We start from the raw sequence: 12,586 nt of genomic DNA on the forward strand, positions 1-12,586 counted from the left end.
AGTTCATGGCCAGTTGGGGAGAACTCAAAGGCCTGGCTAGAAGAACTGGCTCGAGGTGGTTTTAGATGTGCTCAAAGTTGTGGTAATTACGGAAAATGAATACCTGAAAGGAACTTTCATCTAACACTATCACATTTACAACACAGACGTGCAGCCTGTGCTTGGACATTAGAACTTCCCCACGTAAGGCATCCTCCCCACTACACTTGGAGGCTTCGGCTACCAACTGTAGCTAAGAAAGTCACAAGATGGGACTGAGTAATTATAGACCAAAGAATAATACCATCAGTCAATTAAAAAACAAATTTAAAAGGTGTTAATTAGAAAAATTATTTATTTCTGCTCCTTTCATACAGCTTATTGTTCAGGAAACAGTCTTACATACATATCTGAAATGACGTGCTATCCACACGCTCTGTTTAAAGGCAAAGCACCACAGGGAAAGCTGATCAGCTGTCCAGAGTTCTCAGCTTATGGGCTCTCGCTTCTTGATTTTACATTAATTTCTGAAGGTCAGAAATGTCATCTCCAAAAAATGTTAAGGGGGTTGTAAAAATAATCACTTTATTCAATATTGTTGCTGTAGAAATGAAGTATATTTTCTTTAAGGGGAAAAAAAAAAAACGAAGAAGAAAATGCCGCGTAACATCGTTGGTATGTCAGTACAGGCCAGCAGGAAGAAATACTGATAAGCTTGTCTCTTTGATACTAAGAAGACCTTCTAGTCCAAGCTTTACCATGCTTCCTATGTTTTCACTAGATGTTTCTTTTCTGCTGCTTTTCATCCTTTTCCATATTTCGTATCAGAGGATTGGTACAGCCTTTAAAACATCATTAACAGGAGCAAATTCAATATCCATGGTTCTCTTCTCAAAAGGCACTCTAACCCATCAGATAGCCCCTGTAAAAAACAATTATAAACACAAAAAACGAAAAGGAAGCAACATTTCAAATTGTCCCAAACAAATTTTATGATGAATCAAATGACAATCTGAAAATATAGTTGTGATACCTCATCATGGTTCGTATTTCATATCCCCACCACCCTCCTCAATAAATATATACATTGCTAGGCCTTGGGTCCATTACCCTTTCCCCTCAAAGGACAAAGCTACAAACCAATATGCTAAACAACACAGGATGCAGGGGAAAAAGTAAAGGAAATGTCTGTTATGTTAAAGTTAAGAGTTGGAATCAATTTCCTTTGGACTCTCACAACTGCATAAACATTTTTATGGGAAGAAGTTGGTGTGGATTTCCTACAAACCCTAATATTACCAAAAAAGAAGGTAGGGGGATCAGAAGCTGTTCATGCCTGGGAGGTGAGCCCTTGACCCCTCCAGAAACAGAGGTGCAGAAGCATCTGCCCTGCACCTCTGTTTCTGTAGGAAATATCCTGACAGCAGGCAGGGGTGTTAACTGTAGCTGTTGAGAAAGTCAAACTTCACACTAATCACACAGGAGATCCTTGTTCGAAATGTACAACTTAGGCCCTGAAATCCTCTTCAAATTAAAGCATTAAGTTTGCTTTTATAAAGTTCCAAATCCTTTCTTTTGCAATAAATCCTTGCAACCTATTATTAATTAAAGATCTGCAGGATCAAGGAAAAAAAACAGAAAAATTGTGTAAAGCTATTCACATTAAGAAAGGATTCAATACACCCTGTCTCCGCTGATGCCTTTAGAACTTCTCTGCTTTTGACCCTGCTTCTAAAACTTGTGGGTAAGCCTAGGCAGACTTCACTCAGTTTCCTCATCTGTAAAACGGAGTTACATCAAAGGGTTTGAAGGATTATATAAGAGAGTCTACTAACACAGTAACTGCCATTCATGGTAAGAAGCACTGGACAAATGTTAGCTATTATTAGTTCAGAGTCTCAAGTTTCTTCATCTCTAAGGTGGGGATTACAAACTGCTCCAGAGGGTTGAGATCTACTATAGTGCCTGACGTATCAGCAGACACAATGTGATTTTCCTCCTTTCCAGCTCCTGGACTCCCCCGACTCCCTGGAGGGCTCGGATCCACCTGCAGTCAACGTGATCTCCCTAGAACTCATCAGCCCCTTTCCTTCTGCTTTATCAGCCTGGCCAACCCACACTCTGAGTACAGAGAGAACTTTCATCTCACACAACCGCCTTCATGATGACTCTGATATAATCCAGTACTTCTCACCTCTACTCACCCCCTCAAAATTGAATAAACAATAAAAAGGCTCTTAGGGTACCTAATGGCTTTGAAGACCTCCACATAAATATGCTACTATAATGCCTGTTACTTCACAAAAAGCATACTTTAAGACTTAAGCTTCACAAGACAAAAAAAAAAAAAAAAAAAAAGGTTTAACAAGAAGAAAAAAGGGTCGAGAAGATTTTAAGTCAGTGTCTACTAATACCTGCACCAGTGGAAATTACTCAACAGCTGGCTTCCACAGTGAAACAAAAGTCCTGAGGACTCTTTAGGGACAGTTGTCATCGGCTTTTGCTGATATGTGAACACTGACTTTTGGACATCTGTCTCTTTCTCTTTTTTTTTTTTTTGGACATCAGTCTCTTGATACAGCTACATGTTTGTGGTATTCTTCCTTGTAATTAGTGTATGACCTCTACTTATGCATCAAACAAAGCCATGTTTTAATTTGTACAATTGTATCTTCAGGGAAGATGTCAGGTCTTTAAAAAAGCATACAACAGAAAACATACAGCTAGTAGTACCACTCCATTGCTACTGCTTTCTCCTTTTTAAAGGCACCTCTTGCTAAAGATGGTATCAGATTCTTTGTGAGAATACATCCCTGGAGGTTACCATGATGCATCGATTAGCATGGCCATCCTTTATCTCGGATGCTAGTCGCTTATTTGATGGGAAAAAACTCATGGTTACTGGTTACTGTCTTCTTGTTGTCGTTGCTGTTCCACGTATATATTAAACTGCTTATATACATTGGGACATCAAAGAGAATGTGTGCACAAAAAGAAAGACACTTCCCCTCCTTGCTGGTGGTACTAACCACACCCCTATCATGTGCAATATGGAGGCCCACACACTAGGCTCTTTTGAGGCCTGCAAATATTCCAGAAAATACAACACTATTGCTTCCCTTTATTTTCCAAAACTATCCATTGCTTCTCCCCACTCCATACCCAAGATACCAGGCATTAGGAGCTATAGATGAGAAATCATACCAAAGAAGGGACCATAGTGGGGGAGGGTATAGCTCAGCGATAGAATGCATACAGAGTGCACACTTAGGACGCATGAGGCCTGAGTTCGATCCCCAGTACCTTCACTGAAAAAAATAAATAAACCTAATTACCTCCCGCTAGCCCCCCTCCAAAAAAAAAAAAAGGGGGGACCATAAATCCCTTCTTCTTAGAAAGTTAAATCTTAAGATTTAGCTGCACAACAAGTTACAGAAAGCAGCAATTCTCTGTTTAGACTACTGTTCTGCTTTGATTACATCTACACATAATCTACACCTTAAACCCAGAGAGTATACTCTTTTTCTTATTGTTATCTTAGTTAACAATCTCAGACACTGGCCTATAGGATGGGGACAAGATAAATGTTTACGTAAATAATTGCAAAAGTAAGATGAAAGCAATCCAGAGATTTAAACACTTCTCAGAGCTTTTTTGTGAGCAGCAGATAGCTGTTATCCTGAAAGCCAAATGCTTGCGCTAAAAGAAAAACACACATCCTAAGACTTAAACCCTTAAGGAAGAATAGGAAGCTTAAGTAGAATGGGAACAAATCTGGTTCTGTGAGCAAATCTGCCCACTTCTTCTGCTCTGCTATATGCCTCCAAAGGTTCCTTCTGTTTTGGTTGTTAACTTTTAATAGCCTCTTTATGCTCTCTGGGAGGATCTTTTCTTGTTTCACTATGAAAAACTTCAGTCTCTTCCTATCAGTCTACCTTTTCCAACAAGGGCAGAACAAAGAGGAACAAAAAGAGGAGGCTGGAATAAATCAGTCTTCAAACAATTTAGCAAATGGCCAAAGCTTTTCCAGGGACAAAAATAAGAGCTATTGGCAGAAGAGTCTGAAAGAGCCACATGGCCACACAGATCATCAGCTGACAAGGAACACTGCTCTCTTTTCCCATCCTGGAGGGCTAAGACGGGAACACGAGTGCAGGATAAATACTCCTGACTTTCCAGGGGAAGCCTGTTCCCTCTATCCCAGATGTGTTATGGACACAGACAGCTTAAGCCACAGAACAAGTCAACTTGTGAAATTCAAACAAATTCTTGTATTCCCTCTTATCTCTTACAATAAAATCAGAAAGTATCAGTTTTAATAAATAAAGTATAGTTCCCACTTGATATTTAACATATTCCCTAAAAAATAAACTTTCTAAGAGTTAACCTTTTTATGTTTGCCCAAAGTTCCTGTAGTTACTAATGTATCCATAGGTGAAATCAGAGTATAGGGAAATATGATCAGATCTGTCCATATTTCAAATGAATGATCTTAAATAGAATGATAAAAGTTGCCATATAATCGATTTACTTTTGTTCTAAAGATGGTGCAAGTTTTCTGAATCAAAATAATCATTATATATATGAAATTCTTTCCTCAGTTTTTGAAGAGTCAGTAACTCTCCATCTTGTCCAAGGCTTAATGGGTTTTCCTCACATCAATATTCAAAGAGCATAAATATATCTATGTACATGCATGACTGGGACATTGTGCTGTACACCAGAAACTGACACACTGTAATTGACTGTACTTCACTAAAAAGTAAAAAAATTAAAAAATTGAAACATTTAAAAAAAAAAACAGCAGCAGCAACTAATAGCTTGAAAATATTCCCCGCTAATACTATTAATATGGGAATTCCTTATGTCACAGATTAACCAAAAAGCACTTTGGAGAAACATCTCCAGCCAGTGGTCACTGATGCTACAATAAAATGACTGAATTTTCTCATGAACATGTATGGAAATAACAGTCAGGAAGACCTATTGGTCTCAATTTTACTTCTACCTATAACCCTGAGCAAGTCACAAACTCCTCATCTGTTTAAATGAGGGGTAAATTAAGTCTCCTATGATTTTATATGATCCAGGTAATTATTTTTACCAGTTTTCAGGTTAAGTTGCTGATTACACAAAGTACTTAACAACTTACGGCAGTTTCATTCTCATGAATACTCTAGCCATGAAAAAACTCAATAGGACACAGACGAATCCAATGAATAGAAGAAGAAATCTATTGAGTTTTGGAATGTTTGGTGCATTGGATCGGTCCAGGATTATGAAACCTAAACCTCCCATTGTAAACAGGAAGCTGGATGCGAGTCCTTCCATAATATACTGTCCATTCACTCTGAAAAAGAAAGACCACAGCAAAACAATAAATGCAAATTCCCAGAAAAATTTTAAAAATTTTCCCTAGATTGAAATTCCTATTCCTGCTAAAAATGTTTGTGCTTATTTTTTATTCTTACCTTTACAACTATTTTCTATTTCTGGATATCATTTCAGCAAGCATCTATGCAGAGTCTATTACGTATCAAGCACTGTTCTAGGTTCAGAGGGTACAACAATGATCAGGAGACAAAAATCTTTGTTTTCATGGAGCTTATGTTCAAAAAAAGTTTTTAATTTTAAAACTTCAACTAATGCAACTGTCTCTGTAAAATTAAAACTTATTAAAAGCCAACTATTGTATGACCCTTTAACCAGAACTTTAGGTTTTAAAAGTTCTCCTATTTAAATTTCTACTATCAATTTCAAATTAATTTTGAATTGGTTAGAAATGTTTCCTGAATTTTATGATAATAAATAAGCCTCTTGTTTCAAAGGGAAGTTTTTTACAAGCAAGTGTTCTTAACTGAGGCTTTATGAACCCCACAAAGATTTCCAGCAATCTATAAAGCCTTATAACTATATGCAAATTTTTGCATATATATGTATCTGATTTTTCTAGGGATGAAAAGCTTTCAAAATTCTTGGAGCTCATGGACCCCAAAAAGCAAATCACTCTATTAAAGATGTGACTTACACATCAGCATATGTAAAGAAGAACTAATTGTATTAACTGAAAATCCAACACATATAGCAGTTCCAGAATCCAAACAAATGATGACACTGTCAAAGGTCTCCCTACCAACAAGATCTCCTGGCATCGAGATCCCCTCCACAGAGAATCACAGTAATCCTTCCAGGAATATTCTACGCAAGGAATACCATTAATGTAAGTGTAAATACAAATATACAGCTACATTTAGGGAGACAATTACCAAGAAGTTTTTAGAAGGCAATACAACAAGCATTTCTCAGATGAAACAAACCACACTGCAATGGTGTTCATTGCTGACATAGAACACACAAGGTTCAAACATCAGTTTTCTCATTTAACAGTTTATTCAGGGGTCTACAAATTTTTTCTTAAATAATCAGACTGTATATATCTCAGGCTTGCAGGCCATATGGTTTGTGTCACACTTAACCACTGTAGCTTGTAAACAGCCATAAACAATATAGAAACAAATGTACGTGCCTAATTCCAATAAAGGCTGACTTACAAATAAACAGGTACCAGTGGTTTGATGAGCCCCAGAATAATCTATAAATGTATTTTAAACTGATACCCTCCCTTATATACGTGGTCATGCCAATCACTGTGAAATATTTTATTCCCTAATGAATGAGTAAATGAATAATATACTTCTACTCTTGTTCTTGTCCACTTCCTGCAATCTCTGAATTTAGCATTTTAAATTTAGCTATTGTCTAAATACAGATGGACCCAAGCGGTCTCACTGTATTTTTAAATAGGTAGGCATCCCCCGGCAATCTTCTTTCCCAGCACCAAATCATTCAGAATGGTATCTTTTACCTGTAGGCCAAGAAAGCTACTGGTCTCTGATGCCCATGTTCGTCCGTCATAGAGCCAACACTTGGAGGTTCGACAATAACATCATAAATTATTCCTGTGTGAAGGACAACAGCATATATTAGATTGGATTCCAATTATAACACAGAATTACAGTTTTCATCTGTCTCTAAAGGTTCATTTATATTTAAATAGGACTGCTATGATGTATTATTGTCATCAAATGAGGCCCAGCTTATCCCTGATAAACCATTTATTCAGATAAACCACTCAGAAATTCAACTCAGTATTTTATTTATTATTTTATTGACGTAAAGTTGATATACAATATGATATTCAACTAAGTATTTGAGAATGACTTTTAAACAATACTATCTCTAAAAGAGGTATTTCATAAAAGAAATTTATTCAGTAACTGTTTCTTTTTTTTTTAATGGAGGTACTGGGAATTGAACCCACGACCTCATGCATGCTAAGGACATGCTCTACCACCGAGCTATTTCCCTCCCCCAGAGTAACTGTTTCTAAACTCAAGAATGACTCCACAATAAAGGAGATTTAACATTAAGTTCATTTTAGTTCAAGAAAATATTCCACATATGCTTGGATTTGTTTCAATAAATTGAGAGGTAACTAGAGAAATCTTGCTTAAAAGTAAAATGAGACATTTTAAAATCACACCATTAGGCAGACTGGCAATACTAGAGATTCATGATCATTAATGTTGATATCCATCATTGTGTCGTAATCATCATGATTATTAATATTCATGTCCATCAACATTAACAGTTTTCCCAGTCTTCCACTGTCAACATCTATTCTTTATCTTTTCCACTAGTTTCCACCATCCTCACTTCTAGCTTTCACTAAGCATAGCAAGACTGTCTCCTTTGGCCCTGACTAACAATCACATAGGGATTCCCTAATCCCCCCCCCCCCCCTCGCCAAACCTACAAAGTGGTATCTGCACCCAGCCTCACCTCCTTCCCTCCAGCTACAACACAGGAAGAGTCCCTCCCCTTATCAATGTGGGATCCTTTTTGTAATAATCAGGACTCGGTCCCCTCTTGCCTCTTCAGAGACTTTGTTCCTTTGGATACCTCAGTCCTGTATTTTCAACCTCTTGTTCCCTACATCAACATTCCCTTGACTCTAGATCCTCCTGGTTAACATCCCATTTCTATGCTTCCTTTCTGAAAAATAGGCAGGTTTCCTTCCAGGGGAAAAAAACAAAAACATAAATTTGCTGTCTCCACATTCTCACCCTTCATTCAACACCCTCCAATCTGGCTTCTGTCACCACTGATATTACTCTTGCCGAAGTGGCCAATGACCTCCATATTGTCAGATTCAAAGGACACTTTTCAGCTCTCATCTTAGGAAGCTTCCCAGCAGGACTTGATCCAGTTTACTAAGGCCATTTTCTTGGAGGAAAAAAAATGGCTTCTCATGGCCTTTGTGACACTCCTGTCCATGTTTTCTTGCTACCTCTCTAACTGAGCCTTCTCTTCTAGGGAAGCACTAAGTGTACGGCATTCCTTAGGGCTTGATCCACTGTCCTCTTTTCCTACATTCTCTCCCCAGTTGAACTTATTCCTTCAGGCTTTCAACTCTAATAACTCTCAGTGTGCCAACACCTATCAAATAATGTTAGCACCATTAAAATTATATTTTATAATATATTTTATAATAACTATAAATGGAGTATGACATTTAAAAATTGTGACTCACTATGTTGTAGACCTGAAACTTATATAATGGTGTAAATCAACTATACCTTAATTTTTAAAAATTAGCTGTAAGCTACCTAAGAAGAGAAAATTTGTCTATGTTCTTCAATATCTGGCTTGTGTGAGGAGTTCAGAAAACATGTGTTATTGACTAACATAAACCTCTTTTCTCAGTTCTAGACTCCTATCTGCAAACTTGATATATCCAACTATTTACATTTGGCTATGTCCAACTATGATATATTCCAAAAAGATCTGGATTCACCATTCCCCACCAAAAAAACTTCATTTCTTCAGTCTCAGAAAATTACACTTCCACCTACTTGTGCTTAAATCAGACACCAATAAGATTCCTTCACACTTCATTCTCCTCCTACATCCAATCAATCCATCATCAAGATCTACTGAATCTTGGGGGGAGGGTGTAGCTCGGTGGTAGACTGCATGCTCAGCATGCACAAGATCCTGGGTTCAATCCCCAGTACCTCCATTAAAAAAACAAACAAATAAAAAGATCTACTGAAACTACTTCCAAAATATCTTTCATTAAATTTTCCTCCATCTCTGCTGCCACCAACGTCGTCTAGTATAAATGAACCACAAAACTCACCTAACTGGTCTCTCAGTCCTATATAGGTCCATACTTTTCCCTCTGCCTAGCATACCATTTCCCCCAGTCTTTCTGATCTTGGCTAACATGTCACTTCCTCAGAACCGCACTCCAATGTAAATGATGTTCCCAACTCCCATTATTGTCTCATAACCTCTTGTTCCTTTCCTTTAATGCATTTGTGGAAGTTCGCAATGGAAAAAAATGTATGTGATATTTAACATGTCTCAACCATGACATTATAAGCTTCAGAAGGGCAGGGCCCTTACCTGTTTCATTCACTGTTGTCCCCAGTACCTAGTGCCTGGAACTTAGTAAGGACTCAGTATACTATTTGCTGAATATTTCTCAGTAATAAATATTGTTTATTTATAAAGGTACACCCACAGTTTTTACAAGAGACTCCTTTCCAGTGGCAAACCAATTCCCTGAATGAGACAGCTTGGCCACTAAAAGATTTCCTTTTACTTTCCCTGGAAATTGGGGCAAAGAATCTCCCCATTACAATAATCCAGGGGGAAAGTGGCCAGAATGAAAACTGTGAAGCTTCTAGCAAAGGCCCTGGCTCCAAGAGAGGTAGAGTTACAGAAAAGATTTCTAGCAGATGAAGACTTATTTTTTTTAAATGCACTTAAAATTTTGTTTATTCAATACAACACCTATTAATGTGCCAAGCAGATGTTAATGCTAATGCACTGCTAGGATAATATCTTACCAACGTAAAAAAATATCTAAAATGTAATTCATTTAAATAAGTTAACTGTTACTATTCTAGATTTGGGAGGAGGGTAAATCCAAAGGTACACCCTAGAACTAAGCCCACATAATTTCTGACGCTTGTCTCTTCAGTGCCAACTATTCTCACAAAACATCTATGAAAATGAAGATGTCTATGACTATTGCCTTAAAAGTAAAACCATCTGCTCTTCCTTTCCCTAATCTATTTTTATAATTGACAAATTAAATACCCCACTTCCCAAAATCTAAAAGTGCAGTAGCACACAGCTGAGTAAATCACAGAACCGCGGCCTGAAAGGGTGGTGGCTATGAAAAGACTGTAGCCTGATTGCCAGCTCACCACTATACAAAGAGACGCCCCTTCTGCAAGGGACAGGATAAGATGATAGTGCAGCAGTGTTCAACAATAATGCTATTTTCCTTATTCTTTAAATTCTCGACTTCCGCTCTTTGAAGTAAGATAACCTTCCGCAAATCTATCCTCAGTCTCAAATATTTATCCAAACCGTGGTTTCAGAAGTTCCCATTCATACTTATTGTTGACTGGGGCAAAAGCAACACCAAACCCTTAGGTTTGTTAGCTCAAACCTAAGGACTGTCAACTCTCTTTCAAGGATTCAGGGTCCGTAGACAAAGAGAAGGTAAGAGAGTCCCACACTCTCTCGACCAACTGTGGAAGTAGAATGGGCCAGAAAAGACTTTCCCAGGACCTCCGTCAAACAACTTATGGCATGCAAAAAATAAATAAATAAAAGAGAGCAACAATCTGGGCTTGAAAAAGACATTATTCGACTCGGATCGCTTGGCTAAAAGATTAGGAGAGGGAGAGCAAAGGGAGTGAGAACACGAGTCCTCTCAAGATACAGGACAGGGCGGCAGGGCAAGTAAACCCTTGGGCCGTTAACACTTGGGACCCCAGAACTTCCCTCCATCCTCCGAAAAGATCGAGAGCAGAGCGAAGCTTTCCCGGGCTGAGAGCCAGCCGAGCAGACGCGCCCACGGCGCGGGCCGGCTCTCCGCGCCTCAGCGCCTCTCGGGACCCAGTCAGGCCGTTACCTCCGGTGATGAGGAAGTAAGACACCACCACCAGAGCGTACACCGTCATGGCCGACGGCATGTGCACCCAGGGCGGCTTCTTCAGCTTCAGGTTGGGGCATTCGAGCACTAAGAACGGGATTCGGTACAAACTCTCCATGTCGGTGGCGGCAGGGGCAGCTCGGCCTGGAGCCCCAAGCGCCACCCGGAAACAGGCCCGCCCCTCCCTTTCGCCGGCGCGTGCGCGGGGAAGGGACCTGCAGGTCCGCAACGCTCGGAAGCAGCTTATATGCCGATAGAAGAAAAGGGAGAAACTATAAAAACAGATAAGTGATGAGACTTCAAACTATGTACTACTGAATCTTGCGAAATATTAATTTGAATGAGAAGCTCAGCTATTGCCAATGTATAAGCAGGTGATTTATGTACCTTCAAGGACCTACAGGGCTTCAGACGTGGCCAAGCTAGAGAAGCAGGAGGAACCGAATCCTTCTGAGCCCCTCCCACTTGCGACGGTGGGGATTTGGAAGCTGATTGGACGTGGGATGCTCTAGGTTCCCAGAGCGGGAGGATGAATGGGGACGTTTGGAAAGCTCTGCCTTTTTTGTTACCGGATTTTTCAAGAGCTTGAGAAAGTCCTATGTTGCTGAGCTTTTCCTTCCTGAAGAAATAGTGGTGATAGTAATGATAACAATCGTCACTTATAATTGGTAAATTAATATATTATAAAATTTAAAAATATGTACCCAGTTTAGATCTATCACAAATGTCAGATCATCTCCACAAGATGCCTAAAGCAGATACCTTGATGTGACCAAAATACTATTTTAAATAACCCGTGTCTTCCCCTATTTTCGTAAATGCTATATCTACATTTAAGTATGTAGTAGAGAGGAATTTTTTTTTTTTTTTTTTTTTTGGTCAGATAATAAGATACAGTTTTAACCTAGACTTGTTTCCAAAGACATTTTCCAGTTTAGATGACAGTCTCTTGAACTATGCTGTTTTCCTCTCGGTTTCCTATAAGCAGGACTATGTTATTTTCCCCAGCTCAACCAGTATTTTTTGAGGGGTAGTTCTATACCAGGCACTGTGTGAGGTACTATTATGTCTCATGATCTATACAAACTCTTTCAGATGCAATATTAAGTTGTGGATTTTGTCGTTATTATTGTCATTTTAAACTTTTAAAATTAAAATTTGCAAGTAAAACATAGGTACATGCCCACTGTAACCACAGAGAACACATGGAACAAGTTCCCTTTCATCACTGCTCTCATTTTAGTTCTCCTTCCAGATGTAGTGAGGACACTGGGATTAGCTCTGGAATGCATGATTGGAATAAACATCCTCAGATATGAGAAGACTCCCCACCTTGGTTTCTGACCCACAGAGTGAGGACTCTAGTGGTGGGAAAGGCTAAATGGAGCCAACAGAACTGCCTTTCCCTCCAAAATGATAAATCAGAAGTGACTACACAGGTTGATGCCACCCTCAAGGACTTGAAAGATGCAGGGTGGCCATTCCTACCACATTGCATTCAGTTAGCCAATTTGGCCCTTGTGAAAGAAAGATGGATCTTGGAGAATAGCAGTGCATTAATGTAAACCTAGTCATGTAATGCTTCCAACT

The 12,586-nt window shown here is 38.9% G+C and overlaps 1 protein-coding gene across 1 annotated transcript; it reads right to left on the minus strand.

The window, feature by feature from the left end:
- Positions 1 to 316: 316 nt before the first annotated feature.
- On the minus strand, positions 317 to 11,188 carry OSTC (oligosaccharyltransferase complex non-catalytic subunit). The gene is made up of 4 exons (XM_010953648.3): positions 10,976 to 11,188; positions 6,845 to 6,938; positions 5,132 to 5,329; positions 317 to 901 (listed from the first exon to the last, which is right to left on the minus strand). Exons 1-4 carry the CDS (start codon positions 11,112 to 11,114, stop codon positions 883 to 885), a joined length of 450 nt encoding a protein of 149 aa, XP_010951950.1. The 5' UTR covers positions 11,115 to 11,188; the 3' UTR covers positions 317 to 882.
- Positions 11,189 to 12,586: the final 1,398 nt, after the last annotated feature.

Source organism: Camelus bactrianus, chromosome 2, assembly GCF_048773025.1.
Source record: "Camelus bactrianus isolate YW-2024 breed Bactrian camel chromosome 2, ASM4877302v1, whole genome shotgun sequence".
Lineage (NCBI taxonomy): Eukaryota > Metazoa > Chordata > Mammalia > Artiodactyla > Camelidae > Camelus > Camelus bactrianus.